At 44.9% G+C, this 22,459-nt stretch overlaps 1 protein-coding gene across 1 annotated transcript; it reads right to left on the bottom strand.

Moving 5' to 3' along the window:
• Positions 1–13,432: 13,432 nt before the first annotated feature.
• LOC118000548 (40S ribosomal protein S8-like) lies at positions 13,433–14,094 on the bottom strand. Its single transcript, XM_034990302.1, has one exon. It carries the CDS (start codon positions 14,058–14,060, stop codon positions 13,434–13,436), a length of 627 nt encoding a protein of 208 aa, XP_034846193.1. The 5' UTR covers positions 14,061–14,094; the 3' UTR covers position 13,433.
• Between the last annotated feature and the right edge of the window lie 8,365 nt (positions 14,095–22,459).

The following is a 22,459-nucleotide window of genomic DNA, read 5'->3' as shown; positions in this document are numbered from 1 at the left end:
GCTGCCTCTGCTTCCAGACCTTTCCCAGTGCTTTCCTAGGGATGTGGATGTGCCCTCCTCTTGTAATCTGGGAGTATAACCAACTATCTTTTCATTGGCAATCATTCCTGATATGTTGGCCTTGCCACATCAAAATAACAATAAGACATCTATTTATTTATTTATTTACTCACTCATTTATTTATTTATTTATTTATTTTTAAGCAGGCTCCATGCTGGGCATGGAGCCCAATGCAGAGTCCAAACTTACGACCCTGAGATCAAGACCTGAGATGAAATCAAGTCAGACACTTAACCGACTGCACCATCCAGTCCTTTAATAAGGACTTTATAGACCTAGTAAGACCTTTATTGAAAACAGAGGGTGCTCAAACCGCCCTATGGGGAAGCCCAGATAGGGAGGAACAGAGGCCTCCCAGCAGCCACCTGAGTAAGCCCCCTGAGAAGCAGACCCACCAGCCCCAGTTAAGCCATCAGATGACTGTAGCCCCAGCCAATACCTGTTTACAATCTCATGAGAGAAGAAAAATCTAAGCCACCCCAGAGTAGCAACACATGGAATCTGAGAGATGATACATGCTTAGTGTTTTTTTAAGTCACTAAGTTTTATTTTTTATTTTTATTTATTTTTTTAAAGATTTTATTTATTTGTCAGCAAGAAAGACAGCATGTGCACAAGCAGGGGGAATGGCAGGCTGAGGGAGAAGCAGGCTCCCCGCTGAGCGAGGAGCCTGATGTAGGACTCAATCCCAGGACCCTGAGATCACGACCTGAGCCAAAAGCAGTTGCCCAACCGACTGAGCCACGCAGGCGTCCCAGTCACTAAGTTATAAAGTAATTTGGTCCTCAGCAACAACCTATAAGTGGAGGAACTGAGACTTGAAATCGGGTCCAAATAATTCTAAAGCCCAGGGGTTTCCTCATTGCCTCGCCAGTGTGCTGGCATGAACTGTATTAAAATGTTTGTGGCTTCTGGGCGCCTGGGTGGCTCAGTTGGTTAAGTGACTGCCTTCGGCTCAGGTCATGATCCTGGAGTCCCGGGATCGAGTCCCGCATCGGGCTCCCTGCTCGGCAGGGAGTCTGCTTCTCCCTCTGACCCTCCTCCCTCTCATGCTCTCTGTCTCTCATTCTCTCTCTCGCAAATAAATAAAATCTTTAAAAAAAAATTTTTTTTTTAAATGTTTGTGGCTTCTCACTCAAGCAGTGAGAAAAAAGTTATCTCATATAGCAAGAATTCAAGAGGTAGTTGGGTTCCAGGGTTGATTAAGCAACTCACCAAATCACCAAGGACCCAGACAATTCTTCCCATTTCTCTACTCAACCAAATTCATTCAACCTGTCAGCTTATCTTTCTCATTTTCAGAAGATGACCATGACATTCAAGGCATCGCATGCAGACATCACAATACGAATTTTCCCCGAAGTCTCTCAACCGATCTCCCCAACATTGGCCAGAACTATAAGACATGCCTATACCCAAACCAATCGCTAGTGAGGATAACAGGCAAATGGGAGCACAGTGCCTTGCTCACAACAATCAGGGTTTTCCCCTAGAGCTGAGTCTTTGGAGTCCTGCCCTTAGCTACATGGGCTCGGGGCACCCTTGATCCCAATCAGGGTCCTGGCACCAAGGAAGAGTTAGGGTGGTGGTGAATGGCTTAGGTACATTATCTTCTCTATGAGCCAACGAGAATCCAGCTGCACTAATGAGAAGGGAAATCAAGATCCAGAGAAGGTGTGGGAAAAGAAAGAGGCAAAGCAAGTGTATTGAGGCCAGTTGAAGGGATTGGGCCCTCACGCAGAGCAAATAACCTGAATGAGGCTTTCCCCAGAACCATGGCTCGCCCACCCCATTCTCCCTCCCGAGGATGGGTCATGTAACTGCTGGCACATCAGACTGCTCTCTCGCTTTGCCAATTTGGGTCAGAGAGTGTGACCCAACTGCCTCCAGAAGCCCCCCACCCAGTGGAGTGGGAACAGGTTGTAGACATATCGGTCAGCTGGGGCCCGCTGATTGGAATCCATGTGCATTTCCCAGGGTGGAAGGCAGCAGGGCATGTGTATAACCTCCCCCTTCATTGAGACAAGGGAGGGTTATTTGTGTAAATGGTAGTAGTTGGTAGAGCCAAAAACATGCAGCCTCCTTTATCTGGATATGGAATAATCCAACACAGATCATCAGAGATGTAAGGAGACTAAAAGTCCAACTCCTTTACTCAGTAGCTGTGGCAATCCAAGTTCACGTTGAAGTGAGTTGGCCAGGGTCACAGAAGCAAAACTGGAACTAAAACTCAGTCTTAAGTCTCTCGCCTCTCACTACACCTTATGGAAAAAGATTCTACGCCAAATTCCAGGCCAGATCTCTAACCTCATTTCTCTGGAATACAGAGTTGCAAGGCAGAATATTCTTTTTTTTTTTTAAGATTTTATTTATTTATTTGAGAGAGAGAATGAAAGACAGAGAGCACGAGAGGGAAGAGGGTCAGAGGGAGAAGCAGACCCCCCGCCGAGCAGGGAGCCTGATGCGGGACTCGATCCCAGGACTCCAGGATCATGACCTGAGCCGAAGGCAGTCGCTTAACCAACTGAGCCACCCAGGCGCCCCGCAAGGCAGAATATTCTAACAATCTTTCATGTCCATTGAAAAATACAAACTATGCTTGAAATTAAGATATTTATTTTGAATGCTGTCTAATTAGGCTTTCAAACTCCACCCTCAAAACATTTTATCTGGTGTTTACCAAACAGGCCAAAAGTCCAGCTAATAATAATATCAGCCACTTTTGTTGCTCTCTAATAAATGACATTAAAAATTATCAAGAGTAATTATTTTCCAAGTGACAGCAAAAATTAAGGACTTCAAATCTCCAGTTCAAGAGTTCACTGGACTCATTACTTCAAAGAGAATATAAATAAGCTTCCTGAGATGATCTTTCTAAAATAACTCTTCTGTCTACCAGCTGACTTGCAGAAATGACTTTGTACTCAGCACAGGTCCACATGACTGGGTGCAAAGGGCTTTGGGAGAAGATTTCAAGTTTTGCTTCCCGATATGATTTTCACTCTTGATTTCTTGGTTCGTTTGAAGAGGTCAAAGGGGAGCCACATATGCCAACTGAATGGGTCTTCTTACCATCATTTTCTATTTTCCTTTATGAGATCCATTCCGACTTTGGAAATGTGGCAACATTTTTCTTAAAGGACACTACTAAAGATGCAATCTGATGAGGTGGCTTTAGGGGACTGTGTGTCTGTGTGTCTGTGTGTCTTTGTCTGGGTGTGTGTGTTAGGGGTTGGCTGGCTGGAGGAGCAAGATAAATTTTGGAGTTGCAATTATAGCACTTGGAACAACAAAAAAAGATGTTTAGCATATATCCATAATAAATATGGTCTTCATTATTTTTAGTTAGTATTGTTATCCCCACAAAAATAATTTAAAGTCTTCATCGGTTAAATAGATGATGCACAGAAGATAATCAAAGGCAGCCTGTTCAGTAACTATTGTTTACTTCCCCCACTAATTTTTGGGTTGCCAAATCACTCTCAGGAAAATATTCTTAGTCAAGCAAACTATATAAAATTTAGTTGTCCTCATCCACTTAGGCACACAGGTGAGTACGTTAACTCTGATTAAACAATTCATCCATCAAATGTACAAAGGACACTTGCCATGAGACAGCTTTTGTGCTACTATAAAAGAAACAGTAAATAGGAAAAGACAAAGGGTTCCATTTGGTGTAATACTGTTATAGAGGCCCAGACAGATGCATGAAAACTCACTGGGGAAGTACCATCCTGATTTGAGCAAATAGATAGTCCTGGAAGGTTTTCAGGACTATCACTAGTGAGGATAACTCCTACTCAGCACTAGGATAACTAGTGCTAGTGAGCTAAACGTGGAAAGACCTATCAGAATCAGGCAGACATGGAGGTAAAGAGAAATGGTAAAACAAAGGCTTGGAGGTGTGAGGAGGGAGTGTGGCGCTTTCAAGAACCTCAGAGTCAATATGGCAGAGGCGTTGGGAGGGAGAGAAGAGATGGATAGATGCAGAGGCCCTGCGGACCAGCTCCTGAGTGGCGGCTTAATCCTGAGAGAAGTGGGAGTTACTGAAGGAATTATTTTGAAGCAGAACAGACTCGTTTGGGTTTAGTGGAGGAGTGGGGAGGTTGATGTTTGTGCACGTGTGCACATGCATGTGTGTGTGTGTGTGTGAGAGAGAGAGAGAGAGAGAGATTAAGCTTGTTTGGACAAACTTTAAGCTCAGTAAAGGACAATACCAGGTACTTGAGGTCAAAAGAACCAATACATTGTGTCATTCACTATTGCAACATCCTCTTCATTTACTTAGCACATTAGGATGAATGTGTTCTCCACAAATATTTCCTTCTTTAACAGGCAGGCAGAGAGATGTTTGGTGGGAGACAGGGCAAATAAAGGAGACGCCCAGTTTTGATGATCTTTTTTTATGTCCCAGGATCTCACCACTGATGTTTCATCTGAGAATTTCACACTGGCTTCCTCAAACTTTTTTTCATTAAAATGTTAACAACCATCGTGTCTACATGTGATCTTGAAAACTGTACACAAGGCACCTTTGTGGGACAATGTATTCAGGGGAGAGAAATCTCTCCCTTTGTCTCCCCTCCCCTGGCCCATCCGTGCTTATGCCTGAGTCCTTCGTATTTCAGAGTTTAACACTGTGTTCTTGAGATCGCAGATTTTATTTCTAGGAGCCATCGGAGAAACTGAGAAATTCCTTTTATGACTTGACTACTTGAAATTTTGTAAAGAATGAATAGTAAGACTTCTTGTCGGATTCAGGCTTATTTAAAACCTGCTCTAGGGGCGCCTGGCTGGCTCAGTCAGTGGAGCATGAGACTCTTGATCTTGGGGTCATAAGCTCAAGCCCCACGTTGGGTGTAGAGATTACTTAAATAAATAAATACATAAATAAACTTATAAACTAATTAATTAAAACCAACTCTAGAGAATTAAAGGACAAGTTAAGTTTATTTAAAATCTTAATCATTGGGGCGCCTGGGTGGCTCATTCGTTAAGCGTCTGCCTTCGGCTCAGATCATGATCCCAGGGTCCTGGGATCGAGCCCCGTGTCGGGCTCCCTGCTCAGCAGGACGCCTGTTTCTCCCTCCCCCAATCCCCCTGCTTGTGTTCCTTCTCTTGCTGTGTCTCTCTGTGTCAAATAAATGAATAAAATCTTAAAAAAATAATAATAAAAATACATAAAATAAAATTTTAATCATTACATCTCAGGAGCCACCATATTAGACTCGATACAACTTTATTTTTTTTCAAAGATTTTTATTTATTTATTAGAGAGAGAGAGCACAAGCAGGGGGAGGGGCAGGCAGAGGGAGAAGGAGAAGCAGATTCCCCACTGAGCAGGGAGTCTGATGCAGGACTCGATCCCAGGACCCCAAGATCATGACCTGAGTTGAAGGCTGACGCTTAATCAACTAAGCCACCCAGGCATCCCTCGATACAACTTTAAACACATTACACCCACACACAGAGAAACACACACCCATGCTTTTGACAGGGTCACCAAGTCCATCCATTTTTCATTGCAAGTTCAAATTCACTTCAAGTTTTTGCATTTGAAGTCAAACATCGGGGCTCCTGGGTGGCTCAGTCAGCTAAGTATCCAACTCTTGATCTTGGCTCAGGTGTTGATCTCAGGGTCATGAGTTCAAGCCCCACTTTGGGCTCCACCCTGGGTGTAGAGCCTACTTAAAAAAAAAAGTCAAACATCTTTGGGGCATCTGGTTGGCTCAATCAGTAAAGCATGTGACTCTTGATCTCGGGATCATACTAGGTGTGGAGCCTACTTTTAAAAAAATAGAAATATTTTGGGGCACCTGGGTGGCTCAGATGGTTAAGCGTCTGCCTTCGGCTCAGGTCATGATCCCGGGGTCCTGGATCGAGTCCCGCATCGGGCTCCCTGCTAGGTGGGGAGCCTGCTTCTCCCTCTGCCTCTGCCTCTCTCTCTCTCTCTCTCTGACTCTCATGAATAAATAAATAAAACATTAAAAAATAATAATAAAAATAAAATAAAATAAAAATAGAAATATTTTAAAAAGTAACAGTCAAAAAGGCTCCTTTTCTGGTCACCACAGTCCCATGTTTTAAAAAAGAAATAATACATTTAGTCAGATAAGTCAGTATTAGAAACTACTCCCTACTCACATAGGGCATGTTCTTTTATTTTAGGCACAAATATTCCCCCAAATTGCTATTTGCATCTATTTTCCTCTTAAGAAAATTCATCTGAAAGATGCTCATAGATTTTGATTTGCATCTAACTTTGAAAAGTGTAGTTTTCCCTCTGAGACTTCTTTTTTAAAATTGGTAAAGGATCGGGGCGCCTGGGTGGCTCAGTTGGTTAAGCATCATTCTGCCTTCGGCTCAGGCCATGATCCTGGAGTCCCGGGATCAAGTCCCACATCGGGCTCCCTGCTCAGTGGGGGATCTGCTTCTCACTCTCCCTCTGCCTCTCCCAGCTTGTGCTCTCTTGCGTGCTCTCTCTCTCTCTCAAAGAAATAAATAAAATCTTTATAAATAAATAAATAAATAAAATTAGTAAAGGATAATTTAGCAAAAACAAACCACAGAGTGAAGTTACATTTTGAAAGTATTTTGTGGATTTGTAAGTAAACAGTGGCTGCATCTGTCTACTCCATGAAAGACCATAGGAGTTTTAAATATCACCCCCTCCGACAAAGGCAGAGCTGTGTCCTTCCCTTATCCCTTCACCCCGACCTCTGTATTTTAATGCCCTAAGTCAAGTGACACTATCATCTGTTTGAAGATCCATGAAGTCACTTTTTCTAGACACCAGAAGAGTTAAACTGGACTTTAAACATTGTGAGCGAGTGGCGCCTGGGTGGCTCAGTCATTGAGTGTCTGCATTTGGCTTAGGTCATGATCCCAGGGTCTTGGGATCGAGCTCTACATTGGGCTCCCTGCTCAGCGGGGAGCCTGCTTCTCCCTCTCCCACTCCCCCTGCTTGTGTTCCCTCTCTCGCTGTCTCTCTCTGTCAAATAAATAAATGAATAAATATTGTGAACGGTTTCACTCACCATGTTAGCACCTCTCAAACAAGCCACTGTTCTGGAGACCAGATGGAGGTGATTTTAATGGGGGGTGGGGGGGATGGGGGCAGAAGATGGAGAGTTGGAGGGTTGGAGTGGGCAGATTGAAAATGATTTAAAAAAAAAAAAAAAGGCATCCAGTCTCTGGGTTGAAAGCGCGCTTGCTTCCCCAGGAGCAACTGGAGAGGAAACACTAGGGAACTCATCATTCAAGGCACAGGATGAAAGCAAGAAGGAATTCCAAAAATAATGCCTTCTCCTTCCAAACCAAAGCTGTCTGCAAGAAGCAGAATTGGAGAGCTTATTAGCATGACTCCTTTGCCCTCTGCAGCTGAGGCTCCCTGTTTAAATCCTGGCACAATCATAAAGTGGGAGTTTGCTCTGGAAAGGTCAGAAGAATTGAGGTCACCAAACAACACGTATCAGCTAAAGTTTGGTGGCACAAAAAAAATCAATTGCCATTCCGCATGTGTGTTAAGGGCTCCTTGGACCTCTGCATTCTTGTTGCCACCTACAGATGTAACTGGAAAGGAAAGTGGCCAGACAGAGCTGTCGCTGACTGCCCTCCGTCCTCTTGTTGGGCCGCTTGTCATCTTGCGGTATCAGTTGTGTTGGGAGGAACCAGGAAAGGGAAGGTTGCCAAGGCATTTGCCTGTATGTACGTGTCAACTCCATTTTCTGTGCCCTTTCTGCAGAAGAGGCCCTTGCTACATCTCCCCTCTCCTCCTAAAAAGCTTGCCACCCAGGTCCACCTGTCTTTCAACGAACACTGCACATTTCTTTTTATCATATAGCTGATCCAATGACCAGTATTACATGATAAATCCCTTCCTTCTTTCTTCTCCCTCTTCCTACTTCTTTCTTTCTTTCTTTTTTTTTTAAAAGATTTTATTTATTGATTTGACAGAGAGAGACACAGTGAGAGAGGGAACACAAGCAGGAGGAGTGGGGGAGGGAGAAGCAGGCTTCCCATGGAGCAGGGAGCCGGATGCGGGGCTCGATCCCAGGACCCTGGGGTCATGACCTGAGCTGAAGGCAGACGCATAACGACTGAGCCACCCAGGCGCCACTTCCTATTTCTTTCTACCCTCAAACATCTGGGGGCCCTGTACTAGATGTTAGAGATAAGAAGAAGACCAGAACATTCCCTGCGCTCAAATTATTCTCAGTCCAGTGGAAGAGACAGAAACTGAAATCTGAAGGGTGCCTGGGAGTTAGTTAGGTGACTGACTTGATTTTGGCTCAAGTCATGATCTCAGGGTCGTGAGATGGAGCCCTGCGTCAGGCTCTGTGCTCAGTGCAGAGTCTCCTTGAAATCCTCTCCCTCTTCCCCTCCCCCCTCAAAATAAATAAATAATAAACCTAAAAAAAAGAAACTGAGATCTGAAAAATCTGAATAGTAAAACAATTTGTCACAGAGTTCCAGCTCATATGGGAAGTAGAATTTGTATCTTGTGACTCACAATGAAGACCTCTGTGCTCAATGCCACATACAAAACATGTGCTATGAGAGACTATGGACTCTGAGAAACAGACTGAGGGTTCTAGAGGGACGGGGTGGGGGGATGGGTTAGCCCGGTGATGGGTATTAAAGAGGGCACGTACTGCATGGAGGACTGGGTGTTATGCACAAACAATGAATCATGGAACACGACATCAAAAACTACTGATGTAATGTATGGTGATTAACATAACATAATTTAAAAAATTTTTTAAAAAGAAAAAACCAAGTAGAAAAAAAAAAAACCATGTGCTATTTATAAATTGATGAATCCCATCAAAAAATAGATAAATCATTCCAGAAAAGGCCATTTGTGTCAAGAGAGCAGGATTTCAAGTACTAACTTTTCTTCCTCCCACTCTGTAAACAAAGACCTTCTCTGAAAGAACATGAGTGTCCCATCAACAGAGAAGCTGCCCAAAGAACTCAGGCCTTGAGTACTGAACAGTTTGGAGCACGTGGGGGAGGTCCCTCCCTCTTCAAAGGGCACACTCCCAGCCCTGTCCCACCAGCAGTGCAAATGCGGACCCACTCTCCCATCGTCTGAGCCTCAGGTCCCACATCTGCGTCGGAGGGATCATTGCTCCCTCTTCACGGGTCGTTGTGATATTTAGCATGGTGTCCTGGCACACCAGGAGTGTGCAGGAAGGGGACATCCTTGTCACTGGCCCCTCCTCTTATTGTAAGCCCCCTTCCTGAGGAAGACAGGGAGAGAAGGCCTGGCGGGCGAGTGCTGCTTTCTGGGGCCCTGCAGGTTTTGTGGCTGGTGGTGCAGAAACATCACCAAGAAATTCCTCCATTTTTTTTTTTAAGATTTTATTTATTCATTTGAGACAGAGAGATACAGAGAAAGAGAGCGTGAGCAGAGGGAGAGGCAGAAGCAGGCTCCCTGCTGAGCCAGGAGCCCGATGCGGGGCTCGATCCCAGCATCCTGGGATCATGACCTGAGCTGAAGGCAGATATTCAACAATCTGAGCCACCCAGGCATCCCGAAATCCCTCCATTTGTGTACAACGATGTGCCGCCAGGCTTCTGGGGGTAATAGGCACAAAGCAGCACCAGGAAACTTGGGTTGAAGGGATGGATGCCAGAGGTCAGGAAAGGTACCCAAAGGGATGAAAAGTTGACAAGTGTATAGATAGGCTCGTGACACAAAATCAGAGGGCACATTGGGTAGGTTTATTTATTCCCTATGAGTAATTCTCACATCTTTCTGCTTTCAGACGCTACAAATTCATCCCACTGCCACAGCACCCATGAGTCCTAGAGAGAGCAAGACTCTGTTCATTAGTAAATACTACTCCTTCTACTGCCTCTCAACCCTGCCTTCTGGTGAGCTGTCAGGCCCTGCCCCACTGCCATGGTGCCTTGTCGGGAATCTTGTGCTCAAGTCCAAACATCCCTTTGTTTCAGTCACAGATTGTTTCCCCCAATGTTTTGGTTAGCCACAGCTGTGTAACAAACTACCTAAAACATAGTGGCTCAAAACAACAATGATGTTATTTGCTGGTGATTCTATGAGACAGGTGTCAGGCACAGTTCAGCTGGGTCCTTCTGCTTATGTGGGGTCAGCTGGGGTCATCTACTCAGCTTGCCTTCATCTGGTGGCTGGCAGGGCTGGACTAGAAGGTCCAAGAAGACTTCACTCCCAGGCTGGTGCTTGGGTGCTCCTCCTTGTGGCCTCTCTCTGTCCACATGCTTAATTTGAACTTCCTCACAACAAGGTGGTCTTAGGGTAGTCAGACTTCTTATATGATGGCTGGCTTCCAGGGGAAAACATTTCAAGCAACAAAGGCAGGAACTAAGGGCCTCTTAGGGCCCAGCCTCAGGCGATACACAGCCTCCCTTCCACGGCACCCGATTGGTTAACACAAGTCACAGGACCCGTCTAGATTCAGAGGAAGGGTCTCTCCATGGGGAGAAGGGCAAAGAATTGGCAGCCATCTTGAATCTACTATAATCAGGGTAGCCTTCTAGACCTCCAACCTCAGACCCTGTCACAGTCTCTCCTTGCCTCTTGAATTTCTTTTCATGACACTTACAAGTTAGTTGTGGGATGAACTGTCTACTTCACAGAAGCCTTGTGAACAGAGAATGAGATGAATCTCTTAGGTTCACCACTGTATACCCATTGCCTCGGGCAGTGCCTCACACATTGTAGGCTCTTAAAAAAATTCTTTTTAGAGAATTGGATAAAACATTATCAGGATAATAGAAAAAAAACACAGGGAAAGTCAAGACAGCATAATATAGTTCATATGACACAGTTCTTTGGAGACAAAAGGATGAAATAGTGCACCAAGCCTTTGAAATCTGTCTGATATCAAAACCACCTAGAAATCTCATATTTCCTATCTCTTCCCCCATGGAAGAAAACATCTGATATGTTCAACCTAAGCACCTCTCTGTGGGAGTTTTCAGGACTATCTATAAATTTTTTTTAATTAAAAAAATTGGGGGGCACCTAGGTAGCTCAGTCAATTAAGCAACCAACTCTTGATTTTGGCTCCTGTCATGATCTCAGGGTTGTGAGATGGAGCCCTGCGTGGGGCTCCAAGCTGAGTGTGGAGTCTGCTGAAGATTCTCTCTCACTTGGACTGCCTGGGTGGATCAGTCAGTTAAGCATCTGACTTCAACTCAAGTCATGATCTCAGGGACCTGGGATCGCCCCGGAGTCCAGCCCCACATAGAGCCCCACATCGGGCTCTTCACTCAGCAAGGAGTCTACTTGTCCCTCTCCCTCTGCTCCTTCCTCCACCAGCACACGCACTCTCTCCCCCTCTCTCTTGAATAAAAAAAAAAAGATTCTCTCTCCCTCTCCCCCTGCTTGTGCACATGCTCTCTCTGGCTCTCATATATATGTATATAGATGTATATATTAACTGTGGTAAAATACACAAGCATAAAATTACCATCTTAACCATTTCTAAGTGTAGTGTTTAATATGTTCACATTGCTGGGCAACAAATCTCCAGAACTCTTTCATCTTGCAAAACTGAAATTCTATACCCATTCAACAACTCCCCATTTCCCCATCCCCCCAGCCTCTGCAAAGCACCATTTCATTGTCAGTCTCTGTGAATTTGACTACTCTAGATACTTCATATAAGTGGAATCACACAGTACCTGTTTTTTTGTGACTGGCTTATTTCAGTTAGCACAAGGTCCTCAAGCTTCATCCATTTTGTAGCATTTGTGAGAATTCCCTTTCTTATTAAGGCTGAATAATATTCAGAAATATCTATAATTTTTAACACATTTTTTCCTTTTATTTGTAAAATTAAGGACATCTGTCCTAAGAAGACCTAAGAGAACAATAATGCCTAGAAATGCTAAACTTATCTATGCATCCATGCTGGGAAGTCTTATTCTTGCTCACAGCCAACAACATACTGGTATAGCCTTCTTTAATCTATTAAGAATTGATCCATATTTGATAGAAAAATGCCTGCCTTAGAGATGAACCCTAACCTACACTCTAGGCAATAATTTGTGGAGCTCAGCACAAAAGGAAAATACAGGGGACCCTGCCAAAAAATTATTAAGAATTTTAAGATAGTGGGGCACCTGGGTGGCTCAGTTGGTTAAGCGACTGCCTTCGGCTCAGGTCATGGTCCTGGAGTCCCAGGATCGAGTCCCGCATCAGGCTCCCTGCTCAGCGGGGAGTCTGCTTCTCCCTCTGACCCTCTCTCCTCTCATGTTCTCTCTCACGCTCTCTCTCAAATAAATAAATAAAATCTTTAAAAAAAAATAAAAATTAAAAATAATAAAAAAAGAATTTTAAGATAGTGATAGCGATGCATTAAAACAAGTGTGTAGCCCTGGGCAGCTGCATAGAGCGAAGCCCCTCGAAGCTGGCTCAGTCTATACTGCAGGGCTGCCCCCGAAAAACACTGCCTGATCACTTCTGCCTATGTCTGAAACCCTGATTGTTTTTAACCACCACGCCACTCATTAATTCAAACTTTCCAAAGTACACATAAGCCCACAATCTGAACAAAAATATTCTCATTTCTCAATGTCCCTTTCTAGCTCTCTCAGGCAATTCTGATCAAAAAGGCATAGCTTTACCCTCTTTTCTCTCCACATGGGAGGCTGTCACCCAGTATGATTAAGATTGCCCCCTTGCCACCAGCTTCAGGGCCCAGCCATGTCACTCTCCAAGCCTGCCCTGGAGCTCTGGTAAGAGGTCTAAGGGTAGGGCAGCCTCTTCCTCTTATATCTTCCCCAAACTCACCCTCAGAACTTGGTCTTTTCTTCTCTGGCCCTGGTACCTCCCAGAAGCAGACAGAGTCTGGGGGCAATTCTCTCAGTAGCTCTGATCTTCTAGTCCAAGTGCTAACTATTATTGTTTTGAATCAAGTTACTGGCAATCTCAGAATCAGGTGATATTGTAACGCAACTATCTTTTTAAATTTGAGGAGTGTTTAATTTCCATCAGTGCTCCATAGAAGAGAACTCTTAGTTACGAATCAAATGTCATGAACTTGAATTCTAGTCTAGGCACCAAACTGGGCTCCGCTCATCTCTGAAGAGTTGACTGTGGCTGCTTTGTCCACATCTTCACTCCCACTTTCTCTCAATCCACTCCAGTCAGGCTTCCCACACCCACCCCTCTACTCAATGGCTCTTAACTGAGGCCACCAATGACCTCGGTCTTGCCAGAGTCAGTGGCCGGTTCTCTGTCCTAATCTTACAGGGCTGGCTAGCAGCCTTTGGCCAGACAGACCACTCCCTCCTTCTGGAAACTCTTTCTTTTTTCTTTTTTTTTTTTTTTACAGGACAATAAACACCTTTATTACATGACCGAAGATAGGAGGGTTTATTTGCCTTTCCGGGCTTTGATTTTCCTCAGATAGAACTCTAGCTCCTTGCCCTCTAGCACGTAGCCATCTGCTCGGCCACACTGGCCTAGTCTTGAAGCGATGCATGCAAGAAGCTTGCCCTGCTGGAATTGCTCCTCCAGAAGACTGCTGATTTTGGCATTCTTTTTCCTTTCATCATATTTCTTCTGAATTTTCTTTGATCGCTTTTTGTTTAAAATCTCTTCCTCCTCGGGCGTCAGCTTGGCCCCCTTCTTGCGGCCCAAGGGCAGTGCATAGTGGGACTCGTACCACTGCCGGTACGGTATGCTGTCAATGAGCACAAGACAGTTCTTCACCAGGGTCTTGGTGTGGACCAGTTTGTCGTTGGATGCGTTGTAGACAACATCAATAATCCTTGTTTTTCGCGTGCAACACTCAGAGCCCCAGGAGAAGTTCCCCACGTCTAGCCTCAAGGCACGGTACTTCTTATTGCCTCCCCGGACTCGGACTGTGTGTATGCGGCGGGGGCCAATCTTAGTGTTGGCAGCGGGGCGTCCCAGCTCATACTTCCGCTTCTTGTGGTAGGGCTCTCTCTTGCCCCCGGTCTTACGGCGCTTGTGCCAGTTGTCCCGAGAGATGCCCATCTCCCTCGGTGCTGGCTGCGAAAGAGAGTGGAAACTCTTTCTTCTTGAGGCTTCAGTGAAACTTCTCTCTTGGAGTCCTCTCTCCCTGGTTCCCTTTTCCCTCTCCTGAAAGTCCCCTCCTCAGATGGCAATCCAAGTGATGTTTCATAAACATTTGCTTAATCACATCACTATCCATCTGATGGCCTCCAATGACGTGTTGGGTGATATCCAAACCCTTAGCATTATCTATGGTTTGACTCTGACTTCCTTGCCCAACCATCAAGGTAGTAGGAGCCCTTCTTTTCTGCTCATCCACCATGCTCCAGCCACACTGACCTCCTGCTAGCCCTCGCACTCCCTAGGGGCTTTGTGAATTGTTGTAACTTCTTGGAATGCTCTTTTCACACTCATCAGGCAGCTGCCTCCTCTTTGTGGGGACCGCAGCGGAGCATCAATTTCTCAGGAAAACTTGCCTAACACACAAGTAGAGTAGCCTCTTCCTTGAAGTCACTTTCTATTCTGTTTTTGTCTTCAGAGCCCATAATATCTGAAATTCTCTTTTTGTTTGTTTACTGGAATGTATGTTCATTAAATTGATTTATCTCATCACAGTGACCCTAGTACCTAGAACAGCACATAGTAGGACTTCAATAAATATTTGTAGACTTACTGGCTGACTCTTTATTATATTATTACCCCTTAGACACACGTGCATGCACAAACATACACACACACCTCACTCATGGTCACACATAACCTCTGACCTTATCTCTCACTACTCTTTCCTTGCTCACCCTGCTATAGTGAAAACAGGCCTGAACCCCATTGGAACCTTTGTTCTGGCTGTCCTCACTGCCTGAAACACTCTCCTCTCACAATTCCCTAAGGTGAACCCCCTTTTTTGAATCTTTGTTCAAATATCATGTTCCTAATGAGGCCTAAGTAATGATTTGTATTTAAAATTGTGGCTCAGTCTATAGAGCGTGCAACTCTTGATCTCGGGGTTGTGAGTTCAAGCCCCATGTTAGGTGTAGAGATTACTTAAAAAAAAATCTTTAAAAGAAAAAAGAACTTCACCTATAAGGGGCACTTGCCTGGCTCAGTCAGTAGAGAATGTGACTCTTGATCTTGGGGTTGTAAGTTCAAACCCCATGTTTGGTGTAGAGATTACTTAAAAATAAGAAAATTTTTTTAAAAAACTGCAATTTAGGGGCGCCTGGGTGGCTCAGTCAGTTAAGTGTCTGCCTTCAGCTCAGGTCATGATCTCAGGGTCCTGGGATCGAGCCCCGCATCAGGCTCCCTGTTCGGCAGGAAGCCTGTTTCTACCTCTCCCACTCCCCCTGCTTGTGTTCCCTCTCTCGCTGTCTCTCTCTCCCTGTCAAATAAATAAATAAAATATTTATAAATAAATAAATAAAAGTTTAAAAACTGCAATTTACTGCTGTCCAACAGTGGCTTCCAGAACATACCAGGGAAACAACCTCTTACTAAGACAAAGCTGAGTTATTCTTACTGCAATAAAAGAGAAAGAGGGCACACTACTGTGACAGAGTCTTGGAGCTCAGAGGGTGATGTTGGAATATTTATGAGGCCTGAGAAGCTGGGCTGAAGGCAGGTCTCTCATTATGGGGGCTTAATTACGGTGGTATAAAGATCATAGTATATTTTAGAATTGGTAAACACAGCAAAGACTGCAGGTGAATATTTCAAAGCGTCTTGGGGAGTAAGCACCCATTTGATCAGACTGTTCAAATGGGTTTCTAGAAGAACAGAGATAAGAAAGTTTGTGATAATATTTGTTTATGTAGGTGGGAGTGATCTTCTATTTTTCATAAATCTCCCAGAGAAGAGATTTATGGTTTGTTTACCCTTGATCTGTTTCCTAGGAGTAGATCAGAATAGTCCCTGGAGTATAGTAAGTCTTCAATAAATAACTGTTGGATAGATGAATGGTATTGGCAGTATTTTTATTCCCCAAAATTCCCCAAAATAGTATTGGCAGTATTTTTACTCCCCCAAATTCCCCTGCCATTCCAACAAAAAAATTTTCATGCTATAATGGAAAAAAATTATTTTAGTTTTACCATCTTGTAGTCAATCCTATTGTAGAACTCACTTTGCTTCTCCAACCAAAAAAATTACAAGTGGTTTTGGTTTAAAAGTTAGTGAATGAAAGAAAATATTTGCAAAAGGCATATCTGATAAAGGACATACATCCACAATATACAAAGAACTCTAAAAACTCAATGAAAACGACCAACTCAATTTAGAACCTGAACAGACACCTTACCAAGGAATATATAGATGGCAAATAAGCATATAAAAAGATGCCTTACACCATGTCATTAGGGAAATACAAATTAAAACGAGACACCACTAAACAGTTACCAGAACGGCCAAAGTACAGAACCCTGACACTACCCACTGGTGGTAGGATGTGGAATAACAGGAACTCTCAGTCATTGCTGGTGGAAATGGAACATAGTACAGCCACTTTGGAAGACAGTTTGTAGGGGCGCCTGGGTGGCTCAGTCAGTTGAGCATCTGCCTTCGGCTCGGGTCGCGATCCCCGGGTCCTGGGATGGAGCCCCACATCGGGCTCCCTGCTCCGCGGGGAGTCTGCTTCTCCCTCTGTCTCTGCCACTCCCTCTGCTTGTGCTCTCTTTCTCAAATAAAAAAAATTTAAATAAATTTTAAAAAGGGAGATAGTTTGTCGGCTTCCTACAAAACTAAACATATTCTTACCATATGATCCAGCTATTGTGCTCCTTAGTATTTCCCTGAGTGAGTTGAAAACATATCCACATAAAAACCTGCACACAAATATTCACAGAGGCTTAACTTATACTTGCCAAAACTTGGCAGCAACCAAGATGTCCTTTAGTAGATGAATGGATAAACTGTGGTACATCCAGACAATGGAATATTATTCAGCATTAAAAAGAAATGAGCTAGGGGGCACCTGGGTGGCTCAGTCGTTAAGCGTCCGTCTGCCTTCGGCTCAGGTCATGATCCCAGGGTCCTGGGATCGAGCCCCGCATCGGGCTCTCTGCTCAGCGTGAAGCCTGCTTCTCCCTCTCCCACTCCCCCTGCTTGTGTTCCTGCTCTCGCTGTCTCTCTCTCTGTCAAATGAATAAATAAAATCTTTAAAAAAAAAAAAAACTTAGAAATAAAGGGGAGAGATTGCCCTCGTAGAGTTAAACTATTATTGTGTGCACAGATATACAAAATGAGCTTTTAAAAAAGAGAAACTAGGGCACCTGGGTGGCTCAGTCAGTTAAGCATCTGCCTTCGGCTCAGGTCATGATCCCGAGGGTCCTGGGATCGAGCCCCGCATCGGGCTCCCTGCTCAGCGGGGAGTCTGCTTCTCCCTCTACCCCTCCCCCTTGCTCATGATCTCTCTCTCTCTCTCACTCTGTCTCTTTCACGTAAATAAATAGATAAATAAAATCTTTTTTTTAAAGATTATTTATTTATTTATTTGACAGAGACATAGCGAGAGAGGGAACACAAGCAGGGGCAGAGGGAGAGAGCGAAGCAGACTCTCCACTGAGCAGAGAGCCCGATGCAGGGCTCGATCCCAGGACCCTGGGATCACGACCTGAGCCGAAGGCAGACGCTTAACAACTGAGCCACCCAGGCGCCCCAAATAAATAAAATCTAAAAAAGAGAGAGAGAAACTGTCTTCCAGGGTGGAAAAGTGGTTTCCAGGGAAAATATTTACATAATTTAAGAAGGAAAGTTGTCAATCGGAGACTGAACTGTCAGCAAGAGAAACATCATCATCATCACCTTCATTGTCAAAGTAAGGGGTAAGCTTGTTGAGCTCAGACTATAGGATAAATATCTTAATTATCACAATCTGTTGAGGGAGTTTCCATTATGTCCATTTGCTTAGAAGGAAATTCAGTCTCCAAAATCCACACTCCTAACAATTATGATGTACTACAGGGATTGGCAAATGTTATCTGTAAAGCATCAGATAATAAATATTTTAGGGCTATGGTCTCTGGAAATTTCTCAACTCTGCTGTTGGAGCAAGAAAGAAGCCAGATACAGCATATAAATGCAGACTCTGGCTGTGTTCCAATAAAACTTTGTGAATATATTTATTTATATTTGAAATTTGAATTTCATATATTTTTCATGTGTTATGAAATATTCCTATTTTTATTTTTTCCAAACTTTTAATAGTGTAAACACTATTTCCTACTCGGGGATTTACAAAAACAGACATGGGGAGAGGTTTGGCCCGGGAGCCCTCGTTCGCAGGTCTCTAGTGTATTACTGATCAACTTTAAAAAAGTAGTCATGGACTCCCAACTTGTCAGTGTCCTTTCAAGTGCGGTCCCAAGGACGGGGAATCTTTCCACTGGACTAGTCTACATGGACATGGACACACTAATACTTAATTAACTTAATTATTAAATTAACTTAATATCTAGTATCTATTGAAGACTAACCAGGTACCAAGGCCGCACTGGCCTTTCTTTAGAATGACTCATGTCATCTTCAGAGAAACCCCATGAAGTCGTTACCTGAACTTATAGATGAAGAAATGAGCCACGGAGAAGTTAAGTAGCATGTCCGAGGTCACAGAGTTAGGTTGTATTGAGTGCGGATTTGAATTTGGGTAGCCTGGCTCTGAAGTCTGCACATTAAACCATCATGCTGAACTGCCTTCCATTAAACATTTTTTTTTTTAAGGTTTTGTTTATTTATTTGAGAGAGAGAGAATGAGAGAGAGAGAACACCTGAGAGGGGATAGGGTCAGAGGATGAAGCAGACTCCCTGCCGAGCAGGAAGCCCGATGCGGGACTCGATCCAGGGACTCCAGGATCATGACCTGAGCTGAAGGCAGTCGCTTAACCAACTGAGCCACCCAGGCGCCCCTTCCATTAAACATTTAACTTTAGTGCCTCTCTCCCTCCTTCTGTCCAAGCCCACAGGCTTCACCTTGTCCCTCTGAAAGGCCCACTTGGTGTGCCTTTGCTTCAGCAACTGCCCTGTAGCTTGATGGTTTTCCCTAGCCCTTTTCCTGGGTCTTCATGCTTCAGGTCTTAACTCAGCTATCACCTCCCTTTGAGGCCTTCCCTGATCAGCCAGGGGATAGCAGCTCAATCCCAGGACCCAGAGATCGGGACCTGAGCCAAAGGCTGACACTTAACCAACTGAAACACCCAGGCACCCCTTAGGCTTAGGTTTTTTGAAGTAGGCTACTAAGGCACTGAAGCCCCCTCAGTCTAATGGTCTCCTTGTTAATTTAGCATTTGTGATAACAGAAGAAAATGGAGTAAGCGTTGCTAAGAGGTTTCTTTAAAATGGAGCCAGGGCACCTGGCGGGCTCAGTCAGCGTAAAGAGACTCTTGATCTTGGAGTCGTGGGTTCCAGCCCCACACTGGGTGTAGAGATTACTTAAAAATAAAAAAAATCTTTTAAATTTTTCTTTAAAAATCAAATGGATTCAGGATGACATTGAAGAAACGAGGCTTATGCATGTCTTCTGTCTCCAGTTTTGGAATTTTTGCTGAACTCCGCTAAGAGCCAAGGCATCTACTATATGTTAAAATGGACATAAATGGACCTTCCGCCTAACACTGGCCCATCACATCCGGTTAGTTTACCTCCAGCTCTGCCGGCACCACTTACATTTCGTTCAAAATTTACATAAATTCCTTCTTTCCTCTTTAAAAACTCTATAACCTCCTTTGTCTCTTCAGAGCACTTTCAGTTTTAGTTGAATCAGTGTCTCCTGATTGTAATCCTTAAGACCCCAAATAAACACATATTTTATGGGGCGCCTGGGTGGCTCAGTAGATTAAGCATCTGCCTTCAGCTCAGGTCATGATCCCAGGGTCCTGGGATGGAGTTCCGAATAGAGCTCCTGCTTCTCCCTCTGCCTGCTGCCCCCCCCAGCTTGTGCTCTCTCTCTCCCCTCTCTCTCTGACAAATAAATAAATAAAATCTTAAAGCACACACACACACAAACACATATTTTATTTTGCAGCTTGCAGTTTTGTTTTTCGTTGGTGAACACTTGCCCCCTGTAGGAAGACTTCTGGTCCCTGCAAAGGGTGAATTATTTCAGTGGATCAAAAAAATAATTATTCTGCTCATGATGTGACTTCCAAGGCACTGTAACAAGTGTGGGACTCTGATCCCACCACACGAATACTTCTGGCCTGTGAGGTTTCATTCTAAGTTACATCATCATTCATACATTAGCCTTCTAGTGAACATTCCAGTCTCCTATGCAGTTTAGTTATTCTGCATCTTCCCCAGAAGGTGTCGCTGGTCCTTGCAAAGGGATGGTCCTATCTGGCCATTAGGCAATTAGGTGATAGATTTTCCTTCAAATAATTCCTCCTGGGAGCATCCAGACGGAGCTGTACTTACCAAACTTTCAGATTGGTGCCCCTGACATTTTCCCTTTCAACCTCTTTATCCTCTGGTTAAAGAACCCCTTACACCACCCCTGGCCCCCCTCTCAGCTTCCAACCCTGGCCAGGTCCGGGACTTCTCAGTCCAGGGCAGCCGCTTTCTGTGACCCCTGCTCAGCCTACCAGGCATGCCCGCATGTCTGTTACATCACAGGGAGCCTTCCCAAAACACACACAAGTGTGACAGATGGTATTGGTGTCGTTCTTAAATATATGTGAGGTTCTGGAGGTCCGGAGCCGACGGCCAAGAAAGAATTGAGACGTCTTTGGTGCAAAATGGGTGGCTTTATTAAAGCACGGGGGCAGGACCCGCGGGCAAAACGGCTGGTACCAGAGGCACCCAGGCTGGTAGCAAAGCCAGTTATGCAGGCCGCACCCAAGGTGGTGCAGAAACAGGAGGGGGACAGGAAGGCAGAAGAGGCAAAGTGCTGCCAGAAGGCAGAGAAAGGGTTCCTGGTTCTAGAGTTCAGCAGCTCCAACAGAGGGGCAGACACCATGTTTTCCCACCAACAAAAGGAAATAGACCACGTCGGGCCAGAGAAGACAGGGAAATTCCCTGAAACAAAGGGAGTTTGGGCAGCTGCTTGGGAATATTCCTTCAAGTTCCCGACCTGAAATAGACTAACCAGAGACCGTTGGTTCCAATTACAGCCATTAACCTGGGAAATGAGTGAGGGAGAAGCCCCCACATACCACTAGAGTAACCTGGTCTATTAGGAGGAACACAGGGAGGGAGAGAGAGACAGAGAGTCCCCATTGCTAGGGAGGGCCTATGTTTCCTCCAACCTGGGTTTATTTGGAGGAGGCCTATTTAGATAATTATCCAATACATCAGGAGGGAGTTGACTGGTCTGGTTACAACCAAGCACATTCTGCAAGAGGCCCTTACATCCCCGTCCTGATTTAAAGCCCTGAAAGCCTGGGATGGACCTAGGGCACCTCCATCTATTGGCCTTGTTTCCTGCAGGAGAGATTAACGGATAGATCCTATCGAGGCCATGCAGTACCTTTCTTAAATTTTGCAATCCTAATTGTTTCCAGTGGGTTAAAAGGCATCCCAAGGGAGAGTCCTTGGAGACTGAAGAGAGAAGGTCCATTACCAAGACAACCCCCCCACCCCCCACCCCCCAACTCCTGGGTGGCATCCCATGTGCAGGATTATGTCAGAGGTTCCTGGTGTCAACGCGACCTGAGGCGTCCCTTGAATGAAATCACTATGATCACCGCCTGCTGTAAAGGCCCTATAGGAGGGAGACCTGCCCTCTCCCCGCTTCCCCATCGCATTCTAGACTACGATAGGTGCTGGCGTACGGACCAAGTTTGCCTTGGTGTGAAGGCCCCTCCGTGAAGGTCACACTGTGCCTTCGCTTGCCCCACTGAAGGCCATGTAGAACTGGCTGTTTTTAACCCATGGAATACACTAGAGAAGTTTTACAAGAGGAAAGTATCCAATTTTATAACTTAAGTAGAGGACATTGACAGAAAACAGTAAAGATGGAAATCCATCGTGGTCTAAGGGACATTCCAACACATGTAGTCCTTACAGCCAACTTCCCTAGGAAACGGTCCCAGGTTGGGTTTTTTTGGTTTTTTTTTAAGATTATTTATTTATTTATTTGACAGAGAGAGACACAGCGAGAGAGGGAACACAAGCAGGGGGAGTGGGAGAGGGAGAAGCAGGCTCCCCGCAGAGCAGGGAGCCCGATGCGGGACTCGATCCCAGGACCTTGGGACCATGACCTGAGCCGAAGGCAGTCGCTTAACCAACTGAGCCACCCAGGCGCCCCCAGGTTGGGTTTTTAATTTAATCGGGTCCTGGTTGCGGCCAGTTCCAAGTGGAGGTCCCGCGGCAGGAAGCAGCTAGACCAGGGACGTGGAGGGGATCACATTAGATCAATGAAGAGGAAACCTCACACGGGAGTCTTAAGCCTAGCAGCCATCCTGGTCATTTAGGTGGCTGTCCCGTGCCCAGACAGA

The sequence above is a fragment of the Mirounga leonina genome, unplaced genomic scaffold (assembly GCF_011800145.1).
Source record: "Mirounga leonina isolate KUSES-001 unplaced genomic scaffold, KU_Mleo_1.0 Mir_53, whole genome shotgun sequence".
Taxonomy (NCBI): domain Eukaryota; kingdom Metazoa; phylum Chordata; class Mammalia; order Carnivora; family Phocidae; genus Mirounga; species Mirounga leonina.
Note: the sequence above shows the minus strand (reverse complement) of the source record. Positions and strands in the feature narration are given on the sequence as shown.